Here is a 27,662-nt window from a genome sequence, read left to right on the forward strand (position 1 = left end):
CGGCGAGAGCGTGAGATAGTGGGGATATACTATCAATGGAAGCTATACGGCGCTCTCTACTGCTCCCGTATTGATGATTTGAGATGCATATATTTCTCCGCGAGCTTTGATTTACGAGATTGCTATGGTTTGATATATATTTTACGACTTAATTTTTAGTCACCTGATACTGACAGTGTGTATAATCTCGCTCTTGGGAGAACAGACGTTTTTATTTATTATAACGATTTTTTGTTTTGTTTTTTTTTCTCTTCGTTGGATTTCGTTGATTGTGACCACGTGCTGAAAGACGCTTTTTAATTGTTTCACAATGCAAACATTATCAATTACAAGAAGAGGCACCTGTTTCAATACTTGGATTTAAGACTTAATATCGTGTATTAAGAAGCTCAGAAGGAAGAAAATAAACAACTTGAGGGAAACAAACTATCCAAAGAACAAAAACAACGAAAAAGACAGGCATCGATATTACGCTATAGGACGTTATATTTCTCAGCGCTGAACATTTTTCAAAAATGATGGGCAACTTTTCGTTGTTTGAAAATCGGATATATAGACAGTATCATGCCTGGTCCAAAATGCTGTGTATGAAGAATGTCATGTCAAAGCCGGCCCCGAATGATGGTGAGTACCTTAAAACTTAATTGCTTCACTAATCTGCCGAACTATACTATATGCGGTTTAAATTAATTTTCGTGTTTGTTCGCTAATTTTAACCGATGCACTGTAAATAAGTAAAAATAATACATATATAGAAACGTTGTTTCAATTTCTAAAGCGTTAACAATAAATTACGTTTACATGTTGGAGAATTTTGAATTTTCCTCATTTTCGATTCCTATTTCCCCCAGTACAATACCCCAACCGCCAACCCCTACCATTACAACACACTTTTATAAAAGAAACTTCAAATTACCTTATTTTTGAGACCAAGTGAACAAACTTTGAAAAAATGATGGGCTGAAAAATGCACTAACCACGAATTCTACAACCAGTTGTATTATGATCATTAATTTTATAATCGTCATCGTCGTCGTCGTCCTCCTCGTCGTCGTCGTCCTCCTCGTTCTCCTCCTCCTTATTCTTCATCAACGTGATCGTCATAGTCATCATCATCATTATCAACGTCTTCGTCGTTGCCGCCGTCTTCGTCCTCATTGTTAGTCCATCAATCTGTGACCTCTTTGCACTGGTTTCTGCAGGCATTGGCCACAGTCCGGAGATATGATTAACGGCATATAACAGTGCGTTTGTTATTCTTACAAAGTGCCTGCAACCAACTATGTTTTCTAACTCAGCATTTCCAACACACCGAATCTCTAGACACAATAGTCGTTTTATTTGCCAGTCATTCAATACAAGGCCAAATGCAATACATTTTCCTGTTTCGTTAAAAAGTGATGAAAGAGGCCTATTTAATAGCATATTACTCATTATTCAGTAAAATGGTGGATTTCTGTAGGATTGCATTCTTTTTCTTCCGGTATGTGTCTTCTTTCCTTCTCCTGTCTGCATGCTGATAAAAAAAAATAATTAATTAGAGACAGAGTTTTGGAAAAAAAAAAGAAAGATAATGGAGTCCATCAGCAAAGTTACTGAATAGACAAAACGGCACCGCAATGTTAATAGAGTCAATGAGAGCCTTATTGAAAAAAAAAGTGACAAAGCAAGGAATCCCCACCAGAGATTTGATTTTTTAAACACTAAAGTATATGGCAGCAATATAAATAATCAGTGCCCTGACTCGACAAATCTTCAGTTAATGCAACTATTGGAAAGTGCACGGTGGTGACCAAGTATATCATAGCGCATTTATTTAGGAATCTCGCCTCCTTTATTAACAGTATAAATGCAAGGTGTTGGTTTTATGGGATTGAACCCCCTGCCCCGCTCACCTTTCCCAATAATGGGAAATGTCTCTTCGATTAAATCTACAAAAAAGTATGAAAGAGAAAAAGTGTCTCGTAACACAATATTTTTATCTCTTAATTACGCGAATTCATGATTACGGCATAACCTCGTAATTACGACATAGCTATTTCGCATTTTCGATTGTTACGTACGAGGTAGTTATATATAAAGTTCAAGGTCTTTTCTCGTAATAACGAGGCATAATGATTAATTGTTCGTTTTTTCAAAATTCCAAAAGCATTATTAAATTGATGATAAAGAGTCGCCATCTCCATTTTTTGTTTATATTTGACTCATACTTTGTAATCTACTGATTAGTTATTCAAAATACGAAATTTGGGAAGTGTTGTCATAGTAACTGTTGCCTAACAACCTTTAAACGAACATTCGAGAATTAACGGCATTTTCATCAATTTTTTTTATTAGAGAATTGTACTTCCTTCATGCTGACATGCAATGTTGATCCCATATTTTCCGCGCACATGCGTAGTAAAAAAAATCATTATTGGAAATCCACGATCCATCTGACATGTACGCTTGCTGATCATGGGCCAACTCATTAATATTTTCTCGTTTTTATGAACAATTTAAAATGATTATTTCACCAGAGTCAATCAGAACAACGTATGCATTATCAAAGAAGACGAAAAGATTTGCTTCCTAATATGTTATTTTAAAAGTTGTTAAATATCATGAAACGCTCAGGTGCTACGATACAAGAATCGAGGCCTATATGTGTTAATCGTAGGTATCGCCTTGGTAACCCCAGGACAATCGTAACTACTCGGCCATTTCCGCTGACGAAAAATAATTATTTTTCGCCAGCGGAAATGGCCGAGTAGTTACGATTGACCGAAGGACAGAGTGCCAAGGTAACAACAAACGTCCTTCACTTGAAACTGGCGACCTCTAAACATCAGTGAAATTATCTCGATAGGGCACGGAATAGCAAACAATAAATAAATTAAATCAAGCTTTTAAAAAGATAAAATTGAATTGAATACAACAAATTGTTTTTTTTTCCGGGGGGGGGGGGGGGTTGGTGTTGTATCCGATTAATATAGTCGAAAACTTTGAAATCTGGGGTAATGTTCGGAAAATAATAGTGATGGATGCGAAATACAACACTGTCGACTGACAAAAGAAGGGTTTTACCCACAATTAAAGACACTTATTGAAGTAATTTTTCACTTGGATAAGTAATTTGATTGTTTATCTCGATGTATCTGAAACTTTAAAGGATTAATTACATGTATCTTGTCTGTTCATACTTGATTTATTTTTTTTCCTTAAAATAGATTTCAAAAATTAAAAATAAAACCCACAAGTCATTGCACGAGGATTTAAAAGTAATTACTTTTGTATCGGCAGCAATCTAAATTTATACTGTTTGTAAACATTTTTTTTCCCGTTGAGTGATGAATACTGTTGATATATCAATTCAAGCGGCGAAGTGCTTAGAGTAAAGCATACATCAACGGCTCTTAATTTTGATAAGGGATTAATCACCGCGGAGATAATAGCCACCTACTGTGCAAACGAAGTATTTTTATGAGCGAATTATAGTTGTATGTTTGTGTGTGTGTGGTGAGAGAGAGAGAGAGAGAGAGAGAGAGAGAGAGAGAGAGAGAGAGAGAGAGAGAGAGAGAGAGAGAGAGACTTAAAGATGAGAACGTGATGAACCAGAGAGAGAAAGAGAGAGTGAGAGAGAGAGAAGGATAGAAAGAGAGAGGGAGAGAGAGAAGGATAACAGCGACAATTACGTCAATATAAAAGAAATTTAACAACAATAAAAAGCTGTTGCTTCAGCTGTTGTTGTAATGCTATCTCTTATCACTAAACCCTATTAACACAATAAAACAATTTTGACCGGTTAAAATCTGGGTTTTTTTCAAAGTTTTTTTTTTCGCCAGCAGCTGTTGACAATCAAGTTGTACATAAGCTATTCGTGTTACAAACGCCGAGCTCTTGAACACCAATTTTGAACTGCACAAATACACGTACATGTAAACAAAGGTTCGGATGCTATGTTTTCTGTTTCGTAAAGAAATTATAAAGAATAAGCCTAAGACATGTGAATATTATTTATAACCTTTCCGACATAAGAAAATGAGGGAAAGAAAGGGATGAAAAGTAGTTAACAATAAAACGAGTTTTAAGAGTTTAACTATTTATTATATTCTTTCACGACTTTTACTAGTATTAAAAAAAGTCGATTTTTTTTCCCAAAAAGCTCATTTGATAATTTTTGCAATTCTTTCAACAACACGTGTGAAAGCAGGTGTCATGCCACAAGGCAATGAAATTTAATATCGGTAAAAAAGGAGTAAACAATGATATTATGATACTGTGTATAAACGGATGTTGCAAAAAAATGCGGAACGGTTCAGAAAGGGGAAAACACAACACGGAAACAGGAAATACATCTAAAAGCGGAACGTAAACAGAAAATAGGACACTACCGTTTTAACTTCAAAAACGTAATTCAATATCAGATTAAAGCAAAAGCAATATTTTTTGATAAACATGTAGTTATATATATGTATTCTCTCTCTCTCACTCACTCTCTCTCTCTCTCTCTCTCTCTCTCTCTCTCTCTCTCTCTCTCTCTCTCATCTGGTATTCAATAAAAATCACATCATTTTCTTCTCCACAACTCATGTACATGTTTACGTTATAAATTACTTAAAATGAACTTGAATCATACAACTTGTATCTAATATATATATATGGTTCCCGGGCCATTCGCCCACTTGCTAAAATAAATCACTGCGAATCAAAATTTAATGATGTTCAATTATCGTGATATATAACCCATTGCACAACAAGGATGCATGGGTGGTGACATTGTGTACGAAATTCTGACTGCAACTGGTGAATTATTTTAAAGGATTGACCAAAGTGTTATACCAAGTCTTGGGGTCACTGTTTACGAAATCCTTAGTTTAAAAACAACCGCTTTAACAAGAGCTTTGACTTTGGGCAGTACGTGACAAACTCCGATTTGATGAAGGCTCGGCCTACTAATTGTTAACTGTCCAGTCATTGGCTAATAAATATGAATACATTGGACGCAATGACACGTGTCCGACTTCATCCTGGGATGTATATTACAGTTGAACGTACATCGTCAATTTCATACAATAGAGCAGATCTGGGGGGGGGGGGGGAAGTTGCCAGTCTATGAATATTATTGAGCTTCTCTAACCGAATTAGAAGGAAGGATGCCATTTTTGACAGCTTGTTTTAATATGCAAACTTGATAGTTACATCCTATCGAAAGTCCAAGCTCTTGTTAAAACGGCTTTAAAAATAAGGCTCCTTTTCGAACACAAGCAGTATAGAAATGAAATATGTTCTAGTATTTGAAAACAGATCCATATCTATCGTCTCGACCAGAAGTAGTTATTATTAAGTATAAAAGTGGATCGATATACATTTCAAAGTAACGACTGTAGAATCTGGCATTAAGTAGAACTATTTACAACATTTGCCGACACCCTGTGGTGTATTGGGATTACTCCATTTGTTCGCCTCAACACGAGCTGCTATCATCATTCGGGATTATAATTAATAATTTTACGGCAATGACCTTAGATCAAAAGTTCAGCGTTATCAACTCGAATCAGAAATGAAATTTAGATATGGTAAAAATGTAAACATCCTATGGAGTCCTTCACTCGTTCAAAGAGTTTCCAGGAATCAGATTCGTATTGATTCTTAGTCACTTGAGGTTTTAGACACTTTTTTTGTAACCAACAAAAGATTTCGAAAATTAGATTAGAAATATTTTACATTTACAAAAAAAAGTCAATTGTTTATACATGTAGTTACATTTAATGTACACTGAGCGATTAATTTACAACTTACAACAGTTGCTTTTAAATTAGCTTGTGTTCTAAAATTGCATGTACATGTATACCTTTGAAATCTGATATCAAGTACGAGGATTTTCCACTTTACGTATCCACAACTGCATGTACGTGCATGCAGATGTGGATACGTTAAGTGGAAAATCAAAATACATTTTGTAAAAGTTGTAAAACAAGGTTTACAGTTGATCGTTAAGCTCAAAACTATTTTTATGATAACGTCCCCTAACAAATAAAAGGGGAAAAATGAAACAGAAAAAAAATTACATTTCATATTAATTTTTACTGAACATTATGTAATATCAAGCAGATCATCGTGTTAAAAAGAAGAGATTTCGGATGGATCAAATAGAGTAAAGTGTTTGACATTCATTCCATTGATGAACATAATATACCCGTATGCCATCCCTAACAAAATCATAAATTGTATGATAAAAAAAAAACCTTGAAAAGTTTTGAATGAATGCACATGTAAATTGATAAGCTTTATATCAAAATTATTTCTCCTCGATGTGTAACTCGCAATGAAAAATAAAATAAAAGATGCACACAATCTACGGTCTTGTATATATATACATGTAATTATATATAAGAGTTCTGTTTAGATACTTCTGCATTATATACTGCGAAATACCTGTGGCACTCGTAATCAAATTCGCAACGACGTTTCGCCACTTAGCACAGCCTCTGAAGCTGTTTATAAACATTTGTTTGACTAGGAGCGATTTATAACAGAACCACGTCTTGAAGGAAATTAGTCGCAGTAACAACAGACGCGGGGTTTCTTGTATTGAATGACGACCTTAATAGAAGAATTGTAGTTGATTGCGTTGTGTACTGCACATGGCGTTCTCACTAATCTACTGTGTATAAATAATGCATTGTCAGACAATATGCAACACTTATAGCTTGAACCTGTATCTAGGGAACCGAACGGAACCCCCCAACCCCGACACCCCCCCCCCAAAAAAAAAAAAAAAATTACAAAAATAAAATCAAACAAAATACCCAAACGAATCAAACACAAGAACCCCTCAAATTGAATATGAAACCATTTCTTAATTATGGGATTATTTTTCATTATTTCAATATAAAACTGAAATAATAACAATTGAATCATTTATATTTGCGGATGCCAATATTCGCGAATGGTTTTGCAGGTTAATGCTGGCTTTATTTCAGAAGAATCGACATATCAGACGAAAAAAAATGTTATTAACGTAAAAATATCGAAGTGCATCTGAGAATTTAGCAAAGAGTGTATCCATTTTATTAGCTCTCTGGCATACATGTATTTTACTGTAGATACAGAAACCATTGAGAACACTTTGTATCACAGTTGTTAAGCTTGGAATGGGAGGCATATTGATGATAAAGACATTAAATTCCCACATTTCATTTCAGAACGGCTGTAATAGCTGAGGGAGGCTGGGGGGGGGGGGGTGGTTTCTTCAGGATCACCTTTCCGGAATTTCTCAGTGTGGGGTTAATTTTTTATAATTTACATCCTTGAAAAAAATTACATAGTTTTCTTCCGGAAAAGTTGACCAAGATCCACCCATGCACTCACTTCTAACTGGAGCTGGTGATTAATTTATTGACCACCCACCCACCTAAAACTTGGAGATATGGAGACACCGTGTCTGTAAATCTGTTAAAGCTCGATCTTGTATCACGCAAACGTTGTCCGGATTTGACAATTTTATGCGATTATAACTTCTTTCGAGGGAATTTTTAAACGTTTTTTCGCCTTGATGCTAAAATAAAAAGAAAGCGAAAGACAAAAAAAAATAATGATTCTAAATCACGTCAAAGAAATAAAAGGATTCTATCAATTTCTTTGCATGTGTTCAACTTGAAAATACATACTTTGTCAAGTTTCAAAAGTGAGTTAAAAATTTTAGAAAGATATAAATTTTAAGAAAAACCCTCTTTTCTGATAATACATACCCGTATGTTATATGCAGGATGAAACGAAACTTTTAAATTGTTTTTTGTGTAAAATATCGATCTACGTTATGTTTTCCATATCTGTTATATAAAATAAGAACACATGTTTCCCTTGTTTTTCAAACATCATGTTTTGATGTCCACTTATTCTGAAACAGCAGACACTAAAACTCATAATACTTGTTACAATCGACAATAATCTTTATGGCAGCTGAATCTTCAAGTTATGTCACACTGGAGACATTAGTATGCACATTTATCTGGCCAAAAAAAAAAGAGAGAGAGAAAAAGAAAGAAAGAAAAGAAAAAACCCAAAAGATCGTACGAAATATGTTGCCCTGCAAATAACCGCGACGCCCCGTGAGAAACATTCCTATGTAAGTGTTATAGAGTGTCTCTATAATCTCTCTTTTATTATCTTTCTCTGAGATTTTTTGCGCCCATTTCTACGATTGCGAAGCACTTCTCTGCATCTGGTTTTTTTCTCCTTGCGACTAAAACGCAACTAGAGAAATTGTGCATCTGTCTTGTATGTCCAATGTATTTTGTTTGTATATTTCAACAAGTTTTGTTGATCAATTTGTTTACTAAATAGAGAGTAATCAAATGATACTTCAATTTTCAATTCTTTATTCACTCAAGACCAGTTCATTGGTATTTGAGGTTCAAAATCAGTATATACAAATGTACACAAAACAGTCAAGGATCACTGTACAGTAGGAGTAATAAAGATAAAAAAAAAAGGTTAAGTTCACAATACAGCAGGTTGTTAAAGTTGGTTTCTGGAAGAACAGACTTTGAAAATTTTCTTAATAAATCTTGACAAGTTTTTTATTTTTTCTACATTCCACATAACTTCGATTATTGGAGTTAAGTTTAATTGTTAAGTAAAGTTTAAAATTGGAGTTATTAAAGAAATAATTGGCGCAAATTGATTACTTTGACAACCTGGGAAGACGAACAAGATGATTGAAGTTTTCTAACATCTAATTAACTTTCAGTAGAAATAAAATCTTCTCGAAAGATGAAATACCTAACCAACCACCCATCTCCCTCTACCCCCCCCCCCCCCCCAAAAAAAAAAAAGAAAAAGCAATTTTAAATTAAAAATTGTATAAATCTTAACAATTATGTAACCTATCAGGCACGGGCTTTTATAATCTAAAAGAGCGTTACGAAATTGAAGAATCCTCTAACACATTTGTTTTGTGTTCCATTGAAACGAAATCGATGATGGCGGAAAAAATGGCACTTCTGTGTTTTGTCATCTGATGATGTTATATAAGATGATTTCAACCCAGATTCTTGATAAACTGAAATTACATACTACTCCGGTCAACTCTTTGTCTTTAGTTAGTCAAAATTGATGACATACGCACTTTAAGGAGGTTGGATGGTCAACAAATTATCAATCACATCGACCTAAAATTTTAACACATGGTTTGTTTAGCTATGAACTATTGTTTAGTAAAAAAAAAAGTCCAAATATGTTATCTTTTAGATTTGGATATTTTCCTACATTTCTTAAAGAGATCTTCTTCTAAGGGAGATCGATACGGTCTAAAAATGGCCACGACCGTCGAGTCCTCTTAATGTTACAATAATCCTAACTTCTAGTATTTTTGTGATCGGCTTCGGCCGATCACAGTTGTGTCCATATGAGGCATCCGGCAAATTTTACTATCTGCGCACGCATTGCGCTTTGCACTATTTGATTTACTTTGCAATGACAGCCTTATTACAATATAAAATTAGATTAAATCACGTAAATTTTTAAAAATTTTACTCTAATGCGTTTGCCTTGAAAGTAATTCAATTATAAAGTTACAAGCATAATTATTCATTTCACGCTTTTCTTCACGTATGCGTAACAATATTAATCGGAAGTTTATTTCGCTTACTAAAAGTAAAGCTTATCCAAGCATTACAATTTCGGAAATGAACAGATCAGTGCTGTATATCTTATTTATCATGTTTAATGCATGTACCGTAATGCTTTCGCATTACATAAACATAGCTGACCAATGATATAACATGCCGATCATTCCTTTAAAAGGAATACTTGTTTTCTCCTGGAGTTCAAATTAAATCAGCAATTTTCATGTCAATGTATAAAACGAAGTCCGAAGTTTTTCAATGGCTTTGATTTAAGGTTTGATTATTACCTCCTAATAGGAATTGAGGATTATCAGGTGAATCCCCTGTAAGATCTCCTGCTTAATCGTTTGGGTCGGTAACTTTTATCTAAATCGACAATCAACATTTGATAACATTTTTAGCTGCAGTGAAAACTTCTCAAATTGAATTGTTACAGCAATAACACTTTATGGCGTTATTGCAGTGCTAATAACTGTTATTTTTAAATAAATTATGATACTACAATTCAAATCGCTGCTTTCTATTAGCTGTCCTGAAAATTGAAAGCAGTAACATTTTGTTCAAAAGACATTTACATGGATCTTGAGATATATCCACTTAACTCTAATTTCAAAATTGAAATCAAATCGTCCTTATAGTTTAAACGTATTCTTATTGAAATAATATAAAACATTATATAATTTACCCCTCGTTGTATAACAGGTAAAAAATAACGTATAATGTTTATATGCATTATGAAATAATTGCAATTCAGCAAAGTTTAACATGTACCATATGGCATGCGCGTGTCTAGATGATCCGCGCGTGTTAGGCAATGTGATGGATGGATCGTGTTATTTTGACACCCCAAAAAGTTATAGGTAGTTAAATGACCTAAGAGAATCCATTCACGAGTTTCTGTTAAAATATAAACTTGTGAAACGACAACACTTCATTTACACATGTAAATCGTGCCATTATAATCTGATATATAAATGCAGATAATTATATTCTACAGTAGCACAAAGCTTATTTTTATCAGTCGGATTGACCACTCCATATTCTAATAGTCATATGTGATGTACTTCAGGATTCCCTTTCTGTTTTCGTGACAATTTTATCTTAAATCGTTATAAATGCGTGTAAAATCTATTAAAAATGGATCATATTATGACACGTATTTACGAGATTAATGCATGTTTACAACACGATCGAGTATATTGTACATTAAGCCATGTAAAAAAAAATGTGTCAGAATTTTTAGATTCTTTGTATATCAAAATAATTTAATTCTGGCTGTAACGCGCTTTCTGATTGGCTAATTTTTTTTATTTTATATCGTATAAAGAATGTTGCCTACGTCAGAGTATAAGACTAACGTCAAAAACGTAACAATACGCCTGGCGTTACGTTTGAATTTTGTACAATTGTACGTCATTTTAAAGGTCAAGTGACCGTTTTTATCTACAATGAAGAGTAAAAAAATTAAATTATAAGCAATGAATTCAGTATTTATTAGTTTTATTCGATATAAAAAGGTTTGAAACAGTTTATACCTTTTTATAAACCGATTGGCGATTTATAGAGCGTAAACTGCCCAAAACCATTCTATATCGTATAAAATAAATAAATATTGAATTCATTCCTCAAGTATTAACTTGCACTTTTTTCTTGGCGTTTCATTCAGTCTTTTACCTCATGGGACAATGAACGTTGTGCGCGAAAAAAAGCCCAACACTTTTCACCTTCACGGTATTGTTTGAGTTTTGAGTTGATGTTTAAAAAAAATACATTTTTTATGAAATATTCGTTGTTACACTAGCTATTCTGGCTACTATGCGCATTACAAATTGTGTAATTTTTGTGTAATTTTGCATTCGACGTCATGGTTTTGCTTGATGCATGTCAAAATTAAGTTAATTATTCAGACACCACGCTTTCAAAAGTAACTATGCTTAATTTGAAATTTAAAATTTAGTAGAATATTTTGGCTTTGATCAGATTTATACTGTCTATTGAGTGTAATTGAGGATTACCTCGTTAATTGGGTTTTAGTCATAATTAAGCTACATGTATTGACACTTAAAAGCCGCTTAAGCCGATAATTTCTGTAAAATGCAAACACATAGGATATAATGTTAAAAATAATTGCGCAATTTACCGAAAGTGTTCTTTGTAAGTGTTATTTTGCGATCGTCTGCCAAAACAACTTATTCAGCTGGTAATGAAAAATCGTGTTCGATGTAAATTCTTTTCATATCAGCAAACCTGACCTTAAAATTATAAACAGATATTGTTGGTAGAACAGAACAAAGTTCAGTTTTTCATTTTGTTTGAAAATAAGCTTGGCTGCTTCTATATATTATAGATCTTTTGCCCTTGATCGATTGCGTTGATTCTTTTATCAAATCTTAACTATGTTGATATATGTGAACAACAGTGTAAACCCAGTTATTTGGTTTGTTGTTTTTTTTTGCCAGTGTTAAAATTTCGTGATATTCATGATAGCGACATAATTGCAAATAATTCTTCTTGCAATACAACTCTTTAAAAATCAAAATCTCTCTCTCCCCGATCCTTTGAAGCTACACGCATTTCTCTTTTTTTCTGAAGAATACTTTTATCTAAGACTTTCGTTACGAAAAATGACTTTTCACTGCGAACATGTTTTTCGTTGTGAGTCGCGAAATGAAGTCGCTTGGGGAAAAAATGGTTGACATTTTTATTTGACTTTGTTGTAGGTAAGCTGTATTGCAGTCCACGACACGATCATTTCATGGGGTGCTGGAACTACACTGAGGCAGGGACCAGGGCCTTCCTCCCCTGTCCAGATATACCTGGATTCGCGCCCGACCGTAAGCCTGTTACATCACTTTCTATATATAGAACAGTTATTTATAGCCTTTTGATTGTTTCTCACTGCTTATTTTATAGACTTTGGGATATTTAACGAGGTTCCAGTTACGTTCATGGCATAAACTAAAAAAAGTTATAGCCTTTTGATTATATGTTATTAAATGTTTTATAGACCTATTAATAGTACATCGACAGAGGAATACATGTACATGTTCTTTGGTATACCGAAATTATAAGGCTGTAAATGTATAATTATTTAGGACCTGTAATTGCTGTTAAGCTAGTTATGTTCAATAAATCTCAGTTTGATGCTTCATTGTGTTGTCACAACGATCTATAATATGCGTTATAAGCGATAGAACGTAGTCATCATACACAAAAAAAGTCAACTTTTTTGTAATCCAAACTTAAATTGCCACATAATGTACGTTAACCTTCCAGAATGTATATATATACACTGTAAAATCACACATTTTATCCCAAAATACATCGATCTTCTAGTTTTGCTGACTTATGATTGTTACAGTAAAAGTTTTTATTAATGGAATCACAAATACTGTATATACAGAGCAACATTCGCCCCAATCCCATTTTCGAACCTTTCGCGCTCGTTAGTGGAAGAATTTAAGACTGGGATAAAGCAATAATTTTTTAACATGACATTGGACTTTCGGTAGAGTGTAAGTATCTTTTTCTTGGATCAAAACAAGATAAAAACGACTCTGGTTTCAATCAAAATATACCCCAGTTGCGTATTTCAAAGAGCCATAACTGAGAGGCCAACAATGAAATAGACAGGCCGACGTCAAATTGTTGTTTAGCATAAAAACCAAAGGCCAAGCTCTTGTTAAAATGGTTGTACTATGTAATAGAAAGAGTATCACCTACTCGTGTCTGGTTGTATTGAAGACGGGCGTTGAAGGGCGGAAACAAAACATGGTGCGAAAATAACCCAGTATGCTCATACTTCACATACATTGTAGCGTAGGTCATTGGTATTGCTACATGTAGATTTCCTATCGCAACTTCTCGACCCTGTCCGATAGAACTTGGAATGTTTTTTTGAGCTCTACCGAAAAAGGCCCGAGAAGTTGCGATTGATTAGACTTTAAGATTATGAAAAAAAATGATTCCATATGATTGTGCTGAATTTCATTCTTTGAAAGAAACTACGTCATAATACGAAGGTGTCTCATATCTTCTTAAGACACTTAATTTCTGTTTTAGCGCCACCTTAAGTATTACCAAGACACGTTGGATTCTTTTTAACACTTCACCTTTTTTGCACTCAAACTCAAGCTATTTTTGCGCTGTTTTGGCATTTTGCTGATCCGTGATTCGATTGTTATGAAATAGTCCAGGTGTTAATCGATGCATCAGTAACATCTTGCACAAGAGTATAAACACACCGTCTTTTTTCCCCCATTTTTTTCATGGCATTTTTGAACCTAATAATCTGGGATATCTCAGATGCAGGATTTTTTTATATAAGCAAACTAAGGAAACATATTTTATTCATACAGCTGTACATGTATAACAGAGGCATATCTTTAACATAACAACAAAGATGATTTTCATAATTTGTTGGTATACATTAATAAAGACAGTATTATAGCCAAAATATTTACAAAATAGCCAAATAACGTCAGGTCGGCAAATACATTCTTTACCATTGTAACTCATTTGATGGGCGTGCCAACCCCTACAAGTGACAGGTTATCCCTTGCCCAGTACACCTATTTTTCAACTTCAGTAATTAGCCTAATAGATGAAAAAGCGTCCATAATATGCAGTATCGCAACTTTTAAGGAGGCTTAATGGACAACAAAATACTCACAAGATGTTAGAGTTTTAGAAATGCTTTTGAGGCCATAAACGATCGTTTGGGCAAGAAATATTTGATGGAGCTTTAAGATTTAATTTTTTTTTCCTATACATGTATCTATTTTTACAGAACTCTTCTTTTGGAGATAAATTTTGTTTTAAAAATGGCTACGTCCATCCAACCCCCCTTAAGACAATGATATGATATTGAATTACACTCTTAATACATGTATTTCAGATTCAGCTTATTTTGACTGCTTGAGAAATGGTTCTTGGTACGTCCATCCTACCACTGGAAAAGAGTACTCAAATTATCTGGGCTGTCGAAACTTCCAGAATGTCTTAACGGTGAGCATAAGTCTTCATGTTTTTATCTTATTGTTTTGGGGTCAGTAATTGTTTCAGAAAATTATCAACAGTGTTTTTGATGTCTATCAATGAATTATGGCGGAGATAATTTGTTTGACATCATGACTTTTTCTTTTATCTCTATTACATGTATATGACAATGTCATTTTGCTACAGGTACAATTAAATACCAAACTATATTCAACGTGTTGATTGTTCTCTTTTTCAGCATACATGTACATGTATCTATACATATTTTTCATAATTTGTATAATTGCAAATATTTTTATTTAAACACTCTCACAATTAGGCAAGAGCAATTAAATGCGCACAACTATTGCGCAGCCAGCATATTTTTGGGGTACATTTCACGTAGCTATGTAACGTATTGTTGACCATTGTTACGTTTTAACATTCTGAAATACGCGTGGTCATCATTGAGGAGGAATACATATTGACCAGAGGATATAGATGATATAATTCAGAGGGTTTGATTTGATAATATGCTATTTTTTCTCTTTTATAGGACATTGAAAAGAATTTCGCCCATGTTTACGTTTCTGTGGTCGGATTCTGTATTTCATTGATTCTTCTGATTTGTTCTCTAGTCATTTTCTTCAAATTCAGGTAATTGATCAATAGCCATAGTGTACTGGAATTTAAATATTACGATAAATAAAATTTCAAAATGTAACACTTAAAGATGAATATCAATCAAAGAATCTTTAAGTTAAGTTATCAGTATTTTACACTATAATTTTTCCGTTTTCGTGTAAAAAAAAACCCTCATGCATACCCCATTTTAAGTGCATAAAATTATCTAGCTTAACCTCTAGAGAAAAACAGAACTTCCAAATATAAGATTTACATCAACTTCGCGAAAAACTCGTACATGAGACAGTCCTTTGACTAGCTCTCCTTTTTGCTGAATGATTTATCTGGTCGATTTTCCTCCGAGGGATTATAGTTGATGCGAACCCTTCATTTATAGATTGCAAAAACTATATACTGCACTCATAAATGAAATATCAATGCGAATATTTCTAAACACTTCACAACAAGCTTATTAAGTGCTTTCCAGTATTTTCAGTACTTTGATTTTCTCTATTTTTAGACAATTACGTTGTGACAGGATTACGGTTCACAAGAACCTATTCGTCTCTTACATCATCACTGCTTTCTGTTTCGTTATCTATCTGTCTGTGGTCAGCTTTGGGGATGGTGTTCTAATGGAAAACCCGGTAAGTGTACGAAATTTTCTACATACGATGTACAGCTGTAGATTTGAATACATGAATTTCACATACTGTCAGACTTGGAAGTCCAAGAAGAACTCCAAAACACAATTAATAAGCTTAAGACAGACAGACGCGATATATTGACGACAAACGTCAACACTGTTTATAACAAGCGACTCTCCTCGGCAACGCTCAGGAAAAGTAAATAAAAGATCCACGTGATTTCCTGTCATACTTATTACCCGTGAACATAAAACTATAAAACGTTTAAACGTCGCGCGATACTCGTGTTACTTAATGTAACGCTTATAACGTCAAACGACGCTCAAACGCATCGTCGCATTTTAAGAAATTCAAAACCTTAATAGCCGTGAATCTTGAAACTAAAATAAATATTCATATCGCCCATATCTAAATAGTTTTCTGTTTGCGATGACGTAACATTTTTATCCAACAGCTTTGAGAGATAGAGAACATTTGATACGTTCTCATTAGATCACATTAATTGAAATGAATCGCTGAAGGTTTATTATTACATATGATCTTCCTATTAAAATAATGTACTTAAATCGGAGTTAAAGTCTTACTTGAAGCGAATGTTTACGCTTCAAAGGGGGTCCGAGATTGAGCTTCAGTAACATTATGTCACGTCACAATATAAAAACAGAATATCAAGAAAGTACAAAGCAGAAAACTCTTTCAATGTAGTTAGAACCATTTTAACAAGACCTTGGACTTTCGGTAGTAGGTAACTATTTCTTGCCTCAAAACAAGTTAAAAATGACACTGGTTTGAAGTGAAATATACACCGATTGCGTAGTCGTAGCTCAAAAGCCAGACAAATCTTGTTGAGTTCAATGAGCTATGGCCGAGTGACAAGCAATGAAATAGACAAGGCTACGTCTTAATGCTGTTTGACACAACTACCCAAAGTCCAAGCTGCTCTTAAAATGGTTCTATACATAAATTTGACATATATTGCTTATTTTATAAACGATTTCATTCAATTTTGTGTTTGTATTCATAGCAAAAAATGAAATTGCGAAAAAAAAACCTAGGACTTCAAATCTAAACTTAACAATTTACTTCATGGTAAAATATTATTGGTGTATGTTAAAAATGGTCCAACAATATTAGACATTATATTGTAAATTCAATAACAGTTATTGAATAGATTTCAGACACATGTACCAACCGTGTACTGCCTTTGACCTCAGTATCGTTTCCCGTGTTTCTGAGATGCTAAAATATTGACATTATATTGCTTTTCTCACACATTCATAAAACGAGCAACCAGTTTTGACATTTTGATGAATTGTTTTAAGCATTAAAGGTACATTATACGTACAAAAAAGTCATTAATCACTGAAGAAAGAAAAAAACCCTGAAGTAACTGTTCCCTTTTGAGATATTTAAATAGACTCTGAGATAATTTGGTCGGTCTCTAATTGCCCTTCTGTGTAACTGTTTCTTAGATGATGTATTTGATTATACATTGAAGGAAATTGGTTTCACCTTTTTTTTTAAACTTATCTAATTTACAGTAAGAATAATCTATTCCTGTTAATTGGATTATATGAAGCTGGGCAGTTTGTTAACGATAATTATTGTTTAGAATTGATTATCCAATTAACTAAAATTTAATCATTATAGCTGAAAACAGTTAAACTTGTATATATTTACATGTATAGTTGTATATTTGAACACACAAATTTTCATATCTATTCAGGTCGTTGTTTTTAGCAGAAATATTCATCTGCCGTTATTTATTCGTTATCTTAAGTACCATATATAAATTTGTGTTGGTGCAAAAGTAAACTTCATTATGAACTTGGTATATCCCCTTGTATATATGTACAGCTATAGTTTATACAATATAATTATATTCTCTTTTTCCTAATTTGCATATTACATAATAATTCTTCCGACGTTATTCAATAATGTTACATTCCATATCTATAACAGCTACTGCATTTGCATTGTACCTCATGTATAATCAATAGCATGGAATAGTAATAAATCAATTGAAATGAAACTTGGTATTACCCTTTCAGGTGTGGTGTCAGGTGCTGCACGTGATCACGCAGTATGCCGTGGTCAGTAACTTTTCCTGGATGTTTTGCGAGGGACTATGTCTACATACGCTCATGATGCACACGTTCATTTCCGGCAACTCACTCATCATCGTCTGTCTCATCATCGGCTGGTGTAAGTAGATCTGTCTCTTAAACTTTAACACTAATTAAGGCAATATCTATCCATGCGCCCCGTTTCCTGGATTCTGTATAGAATTTAATACCATGAGGAAAAAATCCCAATACAAAATTTCAATGAAACTGAAGTGCACAACAACTAAGCATTGTCTGTTTTATTTGGCAATATTCATAGAATTTAATTTTTAAAATTGAAAAGGGATGTAATGTAATTTATTTGTTATTCATTTTTCCAAAAACGAGGTAATTACTCTAATTAATTGGACATCGTACTTGACCAGTTACACGTAGTTATATGTCAAAGTTTCAGAGTTTTATGGATTTATTTGAAAGTAAGAGACCCCCCCCCCGCCACCGGGATAATCCCTGCCAAAATTATCCCAAAGTTCATCATTTTATTCCATTTATTCCAGGGTGAACTTGTTTTTATTACTACTACAACCCTATTCATGAATTCCACTTGGTGAACACAGACTCGCTCGTTTCTGTCTTTACCAAATGCCGCCTTTTGAAGTTTTCTTACAGATTTAGCTTCTAGTCATTTTTTTGTCGATTTGATTTCCTATGATGGTTAGATTACGTTTTAGTATAAGACGAAAATAAACAGTCACATCCTAAATTTGTAATTAGTTTTTCCTCTATTGACGTAAGAAAAATACATTTTAATAGAATTTGCTACGATCAGATTGCAATTTAACACCAATTTCCCCTGGTTTTTTCTTGATGCACGAAGCATCGACTACTGACCCCCCAAGACCCTTTCCAGTGCAGAAAGGTCGAAGGTTAAATTTGTTTAATCACATATAAACAAGAGTGCTTGCATTAACCTTAAACAGTCGCGCTTAGCATTAGTGTACTTATGGTGTTATCCTAAACCATATCCTTATCTTCTTAATATGTTATCCAAAATAACTCACTAAGAACCAGAATATTTTTGTTAATGAAGAATTAATGATTCTTCAGCTTTTCTACATGTATGAACAGGTATCAGTTAACTATAATTGCCCAGAAATTAGACACAATCAATTATATTAGTACTTTATCTGGAAATAGTATAATATATTAATACCTTATTTATATCCAGCAATCTATTGCCAGACCATTAAGTACTTGATTAAGAAATAATTTCTAAGATAGCATGCACTTTTAGAGCAATATACGTGATCAATAAACGAAAACTCTAAAATTATTGCCGACAACGATTTATGTAATACTGTATATTTTGTCATGATTGAGCATAAACATTGTACTATAATTACTAATTGGATTTTTTCTTCAGGTGTACCATTGGTCCTAACAGGGATATACGCAGGATTAAGGGCCACGTTGACAGACAACACAAAATTGTAAGTGGTTTAATCAATTAACTTGAGTTCCCGCCCGTAAAAATACATAATTTTTGCATCCACAATTTTTTTAACACTACACTGAAAAAGCAGAAGCTAAACTTAAACAAAATCGGATTTTAACAGGTTGGTCAATCACTATTTTTGAGCGCAATTTACATGAATATGAACAACAGACCAAATGACCATTGCGCCGATCAGGATAAGCCTCCGTCAATAAGAAAATAGTTTAATCTGTTTTTATTCAATATCTTATACATGTATCTGAAGTCAATATTGGTTACTCTTGGTAACAACATCTTAGTCCAGGAAAGTTTGACGGTTTCCATTTCATTTTTAAGAATTCTTACTAACTTCTTCCTGTTTCATTATTATTTTATGTTGACCTTCAATGTAAAATAACCAGTAAATATAAGGATTGCTTTTGCAAGTCCGGTACCGTTTAACAAACAACTACTAAACTAGTGCTATATTGCTTTATATTAAAAAGAAAGATTAAAAAACCCATGATTTAAAGTATACATTGAAATATTGAAATTATATCAATGCCCAAAAAAAAACACTCTCAAGGATATTTATACATGTACGTAAAATCTTTTACTTTACGTAAAATAGTCATTATCCGTATAACGATCCCGATGTTTATTTGACAGTTGCTGGTTGTCAGAAAGTTCCCTGCAGTGGATCATGTTTGCACCAGTTGTGTTTTCCATGTTGGTATGTCTTAAATTTGTTGTTTAATTACTCATGCAATTAAAATTTCTCAAAAACAACTCTAATCCTTTTGACTGCTCTATCATAGCCTTGAAGTTCTCCAAATGAGGTATTTCGTTTGACGAGTTTTGATAATCATCTTCGTCTAAATAATTCCTTTGAAATATGTTCACTTTTAATCATATGCATTTGGAATGTTTTATCATAAAAATTTCAAAAGCTTAGGACTCATGCTGATCGAGAGGAGAGGCAATTAATACAGGGATACAACGTTTTGATAAGCATTAATTTCATAAAAACGTGGCATCTTGTTTACAATTTCTTTATTACTAGATGATCTTCATGGAAAAGTTTGTAAACAAGTGTAGGAAGTTATTTAGAACGATCTTATATAACTAGTCTGGCTCAAACCGGGTTTTGTTTTGGTTAAAACAAGTGCATGTGCTTTTGGCAAAATATTACAGAATACGAACACAGAAATGAAGAACAAGAAAATAGAAGGCAAAAGTATAACTTTTAGAAGGCCACAGTGTAACGAAAAGCAGAAGTAAATCATACGTAAAAAGAATAAAGAAACAATCAATAGAAGATGTTACCTTGATTTAAAGAAAGACAGATGACATAAGTCAAAAATCGGACACAAGTTAATGAAAGTGTAAATGAATGTAGGTGTGCGCAAAGTGTAACATAGACCAGATGTAAACAAGGTGAAGCCCTGACAAAGCAGATGTAAACAATTTGTAACAGAGAGGAAATGTGAACAAAATATAAAAATAATACGAGTGGAAATTATGTAACAGTTATTAAATAACAGAGAGCACATGTAAACGTTCTTAAACAACAACAACAAAACAAATGTAAGGTATTGTACGTGCAACACAGAGCATTGAAACATTCAATCTTACTTTTTATTTGAATCTCAATTTTTCATAAAGAAATACATGAGTGTACATAGTAAAAAAGGCTCAGAAAAAGACCCCACGAATGTATTACATTGGCGTCCATGACTACCCCCCTTTTTATAAAACTTTATATAAATACAACACATATTACGATCTGTCGAGATATGAGCTTGAAATCATTAAAGCCAATGACATACCCTAAAATATACTACAAAGCCGACATACAATGCTGTTTAGCCGATGTCAATTTTAATGGAAAGCGACTCCATTTTGTATAAAATTCTAACATCCAGTAATGTTAATACATTCGAGGTGTTTTTCCGAGCCTGCCGGAAAGGCCCGAGAAGTTGCGATTGACACAAAGCGGAAGTGACGAAAAAGTTAAAAGAGACCGGAAGTAATGAAAAACACGATGGCAGAAGTTACTTTTTGGGAGTTGATTTTAATCAACTCTCCTATGCAGTTGCTCAGACTAACCGAAAGTGAAACAGTATTTGGACCTCAGCACAAATCATTGCTGCTGACAAGACTTAGTTCTTGAAAATAATTAATAAATTCGATGTAATGTATGCTAAAGCATTGTTTTTCAAGGAAACTTATTTATAAATACCTTGAAAATAGGCAGATTTTAAATGGTACGAACAATTAAAATATTTTTTGTAGTCGTATGTATTCCAACGCCAGAATTTAATATAGTCTCGTTCAACTCGATGCTCGGCTGTCTCCGTAAATCCTTGTCGGAGATTAACGGTGTCAGCCGAGTGTTTGGTTGAACGAGACTAGAGTTCAATATTGCTCGGATCCATACAATTTTCGAGAAATATTTCTATTACTGATACATAGTTTGATTGAGTTAATTTTATCTTTAAATATTATTTAACATGATTCATATGGGGACTCGACTTGTTTCTCGACATTCTTGTCGAAAGAGTCCAAAAATTCATATTATTAAAATGTGCGTAATTCAAATTAAAAATTACAAGTTATTACATGTACTTGTCATGCAAAATAACATACCATTGATTTTAAAATAAATAAACATCGACAAAATCAACTCCCGTCAGTTCTTCATTACTATGAATTCAATTGTCATTCTCTTGCATACGTTAAGGTGCAAGTCAATACGATTACACTTGTACAATCATATAAGTCTTGAACTAGATCTCATGACATTTATTGTGTTTTATATTCCAGATCAACATAATTTTTGTGATCAACATCATGCGCTTGCTCGTAACAAAGCTCAAACAGATGCCCGAGGCGGCTCAGACAAGGTAACCACGGGTGTTACTAATTACTCAAAGAGGACATTATCCGATCACTTTAGAAGGCTGGGTGATCAACAAATTATCAATCAGAACTTTCTGAAATTTTTACAAATATGTTTAAGCTACATTATAAATATTTTAAAGCTATTATTATATTAAAATATTATTTGAAAGAAAAAAAATTCTTTAAGTTTTAGCTTTAAAAATTAAATATAAGCCTATACTTTTTTTTTATACAAGTTCTTCTTACGGAGACCAACATATAGTCTTAAATGGCCATTATTATTATAATAACCAAAAACCTTCTTTAATTTGATCAACGATGTTTTTTTTTAATATAAATATCAAATGAATGACCCGAAGTACTCAGTATACATATGATTGACATCAATGAAGAAATTACCCTGTAAAAGTAAATTGGTAAATAATTTAAAAGTTTAATTTTGCATCTTTATATTGAAATGTAATTAATAAAATCCTTTCAAATTTTAATTATTAAATGTGATATACTTTCTAAAGAAGAATAGTGAATTAAATGCTAATAAAATCAATACCATTTTAGGATGGACAGTTATGCAACCCTTCAATTTTTTATTATTTTTTTTTCAATGTCATATTTTCATGGCGGTGTTGCAGGAAGGCAGTCAGAGCTACGGGAATATTGATTCCGCTTTTAGGGCTGCAGTTTTTGGTCTTCATCAAACGTCCAAATGACAAGGACTCCACGCTTTATGACGTCTACACATATGCTGTAGCAATTGTTGTTTCACTGCAAGTAAGTATCTGTAAAGTAGGGATCAACTATAGAAATCCACAGCATGCGCGAATCTTGTGAAAGTGGGGTTGGGGTGGGGGTGGGGGGTTAAATGGGGGGGGGGGGTCCAGACACCTTCAGATTTTTTTTATTTAACGTTATAGAATTACCAAAAATATGCCTCAGACCCCCCCCCTTTTTTTTTTAAAAAAAAAAAATATATATAGTGTAAAAAATCTGCATTAACAACTAAACTCCAGAAGTTAAGTTCTCATAAAGTTCTGATCAATATATTCATTTTATTTTATATCCATTTAGCCACCACCATATTCATACGCGGATCCAGGTAATTTCTCCCGTGGGGGAGGGGGGGGGGGTTAAGGTCGAGGTAGAATTGTGTTTGCCGGGTGGATGGGGGGGGGGGGGGGGGTCAGATACCCTTTTTGGTAGTTACTATGTAAGAATTAAATAAATCTGGATTTTCAAGGGTTGGGCTCTGGAACCCCGCCTCGCGACTCACCTCTCCCCACCATCCTCTCTCTAGACCTGCGCATGGTACGAGACATCGACGAATTGAGCGTGCAACCATCTGTGGCGTCTGATCAGCAATGGATCAATTTACAATAGCATCGCAAATTTTTATTCACTGAGGTGCAACTGCGGTTTTTTCCCTGGATTTTCACCGAGATTCTTTGCTCGATAAACAAATGTGATCTCTCACTGATATGCAAAGGTATAATGTACAAGTATGACACCCCCTCCCCCACACAATCTTGACAAGTTTTCTGTATTACATGTAGTTGTTATAAATACTGCGCAATTCAATATGTTGCATTGCACTTCATAACTCGAAGGAGTATTGGCAAAATAATTAGCAAACAGATAGTATGGTTATTGTGTATTCATAAGATAATGAATATTAGTGTGACACATTACCATAGAGTAAGAAAAAAACTCTAAACAATCAAGTTGATCTCGCTGGCTTTGTGTTACGTCTATGATTGGATTTATTTTCTTTTGTCACGGCAGTCATACGTTACCATTGCATTGTTAAGAAATTGTGAGGAATAGTTTAAAAATAATTACACGAACAGCCGTTCAAATGGACATATTACACCAATTGATTCGATTTTTTTTTTAGAGAAGTACCCTCGAAGAAAGACAACTTTGTTTTTAATCCTTCGCTTAGAGAACGACACGCGTAGAATATATTTGATTTTTTTTTCTGTTTTGGGGTGGGGGTAGGCGTCAGTTCTGGTTGGACAAGTGGCTCGATGTTGGAAAAGTGGCTTGACCCCCCTCCGCAATAAATTAAAGCTAACATAAAATAGATTTATCGTAGTTGTTTCATTTCGTAAAGCGAATAGGAATTGTGTAAAATATTCTAGACAAAGTGTAAATTAAAACAACTGGCACAAATCAACAAATCTCAGTTCAGAACAATGGAACAATCGAAATTGGTTGAATATGTGAAATCACATCTAGGCGGAAAAAAGATGGGGGAATAATATGGCGCAAATGCTGTCCGACAGCGTATGGGCATTTTACACGCCCTATCCACCCATCTTCTTTACAAGATCAATAGGAGCCGTAGTTTTTTTTTTATCAAATATTTTTAAAGTGAAATTGTACTTTACTACAAAAAAAGGAAGAAAAAGATTAATTTTTGTAAACTTGTTTGTTGAAAAATCTATTTAGCGGCAAAGATTGAATAAAATCAAGTGATTTTTAAAAATCTCATTCATAATTAAGATTTCAGGTGCGTGAAGAAATTACAATGTATTAAAAAAATAAAAAAAATAAAATTAAAAAATAAATACTTTATCGGCTCATTGAACTTTACTCCCCCCCCCCCCCCCTCAAAAATAAAAATAAAAATAAATTAAATAAACAGACAACCAAAAAAAAAAAATCCTCTATAACCCCATGCAATTGGACTACATAACATATTGCTATTGATTTGACATTATCGGATAAAACATCCTGCTCGTGAATTAACTAATGAATCGTGGACAATGATTTGATTGGCTAGTCGGTAGTTCATGAAGGATGTCCGTAAAACTCAGATGTTGCCATATCTGTTTTTCATTTAGAATTATGAAAACGAAAACAAAGTTTCACTTCCCTGTATCGATTAACATAAGAGACACATTATGTTTTTTTTTCATTTTTAGTATGATTAGGTTTTTATGTTTTCCTCTTTGAATAGTATTGGTATCGATTTTTTTAATTCTATTTTTTTTGGGGGGGGGGGGGGCTTTTATAAATTTTTCGTTTATTTTTAAAAGAAAATAATACAACTGCCATGCTAGTCTGGATTGTCTGTGTTTTCTTTTTTTGTTATTAGCACTGTTCATTTATTTCAATCATGTACCTTATCTATTGTTTCTTTGCAGGGTTCATTTGTTTCTATTATTTATCGTTTTGATTTTTTCTTTGCAGAGTTCATTTGTTTCTGTAATGTAACATTTCTATTTTTTCTTTGCAGGGTTCATTTGTTTCTGTTATCTACTGTTTCTGTAACCACGAGGTGAGTTTCTAAAAGTTTTCAATTAACAGATGTACAAAATTTAATATTTGGAACTTTAATAGTACAAAGTTATGGTCAAAGTGAAACCGGGACTATTTCGCTGCATATCGACGGTATCGCCGCCTAGCGATTCAAGGGCATTCACTCGGGAAAGCGGTAGTGAGCGATTTATACATGCTCGTATACTAGTATATGTCAAAAATGTATCAAAAAACCCCCCATAAATTATGAACTACATCATCAATTAATATTAAAATGGGGATGTTGTCAAAAACATGATTGTACAGTTTAACACGGATAACGCATGCAGTTTTAACGAAATCCCACTTACAGTGATATCAATTTCATTACTTATATGTGGTTAAGGCTACTTCGATTCATTCTATTAAGAGAACACACTATTGTTTAAGATCACATGACTGGGTGTTTTTGTATACACGTGATTTTTAACCCAACGACCCAAGTTTGTTTGAAGTGTTAAGTTAAAAATAATAATTTAATATTAGTAATTACTGTCATGAAAAAAAGTTATATGATACAGTGTAATCAATTTAAAAGTTTCAAAATAAGATCAGCAAGCCTGTTAATTTATCTATTTGTTTTGAATATGGTATCAAATACTTAAAGTCAAATTCACTGCGCTTCGTTATATTTCGTTCTGCTGAAATAAGACATGCATCATTTAAAGAATATTTGATTTTTTTTTTTATCATTTATCTAAATCTTAAAATGAATTAACACAAACTTACTTGTCGATCAACTACTTATTCTTCGAATATGGTTTAATTTAAACTTGATTGCTTCTTTGCGACCATATTTCACTACCATTACATACATTTCTAAATTTGGAGGTGGAATATTTCAAAGGTTCTCTCAAATATTTTTAACTTTTAAATTACATCATTTCTTTTAATGACCTTCCAGGTTGTAACTCTCCTGAAACGGAGATGGCATCAGCACCGAGCCATGTTTCGAGGGAAACACGCGCGCACCCAATCGTCCACGAATTCGAGTACAACTTACACGTTCATTGACTACGTGTCCAACCAACCGTGTCTCGACAAAACCAGCCGTTGTTAAACATGACTGACCTTGAACTTGTTCACTACAGAGCAATCGGCAATCATCGGCTGTTTCCGCTATGCTCAATGTGGGAAACCCCGCGGTCGAGGAGTTCCAAGTGTGCTCAAAGCGGAAGCCTTCATCATATTGTTGCCGTTTTGTAATCATTGGTTCGCTCGAAGCGATTTCTTGTGAACATATTTAAATTTTTATCTGCATTTAGAGACAATCATTCCAGAACAATGTATTGTTTTATTTATAATTTAACTGTTGTCTATTTTATCAAAGTAATTATCATTATCATACAATGTTTGTTGACTATAAGAAATGAGTATTTTTATTGCACCTTTTTAACTGTCTTACAAACTGTATCTTTTGGTGAATTTCTCAAAACTGTACGTACATGTAAAATAAATTATTCAAGTTGTGTTTCATTTTCTATTGTGTTAAGTAATTTTATTGGTGTCTATTTGTTCAACAATTCAGTTAAATTTCAAATACAGTCATTTTGAAGCTACTCAAAAACAAATGTTGCTAGATATTGATTTATATTTGTTTAATATTATAAAAATTAAATGATATGAAAATACAGTGTTAACATAGTAATCCAAAAAGTACGCTGAGGAATATTATTGTATTCAGAGTCTTAAAATATTCGCACAACTGTGTTAATGTCGTTAAACTATTTGTTGATTAAATGTCATTTGGAATATTCCGAATCATTTTTTATATCTTGATCGCAAAATGCGTCAAGTTTTTGTCATCAAATTATTTTTTTGGCATAAAATGTAAGGTGTTAGCTTATGCAGGGATTCGAAATGCATTCGCGGATCCATAACATTTTTTCAGGGGTGGGTGTCCGAGGAATATAATTCTATGAATGCCCGGGGGAGCCTAGTCCGGATCCTATTCTACAATGTAAAATATAATTTGACTTTCACCCCCACTTTCACGTTGTGTACAATCGGAACTTCTCGGATCTTTCAGGTAGACCTCGAAAAAAAATGCTTGTCTGGA

General features: G+C 33.4%; 1 protein-coding gene across 1 annotated transcript; it reads left to right on the forward strand.

Annotated features, from left to right (window-relative positions):
• LOC105338979 (calcitonin receptor) lies at positions 1–27,084 on the forward strand. The gene is made up of 12 exons (XM_011444332.4): positions 1–624; positions 12,332–12,445; positions 14,509–14,618; positions 15,145–15,245; positions 15,733–15,859; positions 17,911–18,064; positions 19,349–19,415; positions 20,069–20,132; positions 22,226–22,305; positions 22,936–23,074; positions 25,542–25,583; positions 26,508–27,084. Exons 1-12 carry the CDS (start codon positions 516–518, stop codon positions 26,661–26,663), a joined length of 1,263 nt encoding a protein of 420 aa, XP_011442634.2. The 5' UTR covers positions 1–515; the 3' UTR covers positions 26,664–27,084.
• Positions 27,085–27,662: the final 578 nt, after the last annotated feature.

The sequence above is a fragment of the Magallana gigas genome, chromosome 10, assembly GCF_963853765.1.
Source record: "Magallana gigas chromosome 10, xbMagGiga1.1, whole genome shotgun sequence".
NCBI lineage: Eukaryota > Metazoa > Mollusca > Bivalvia > Ostreida > Ostreidae > Magallana > Magallana gigas.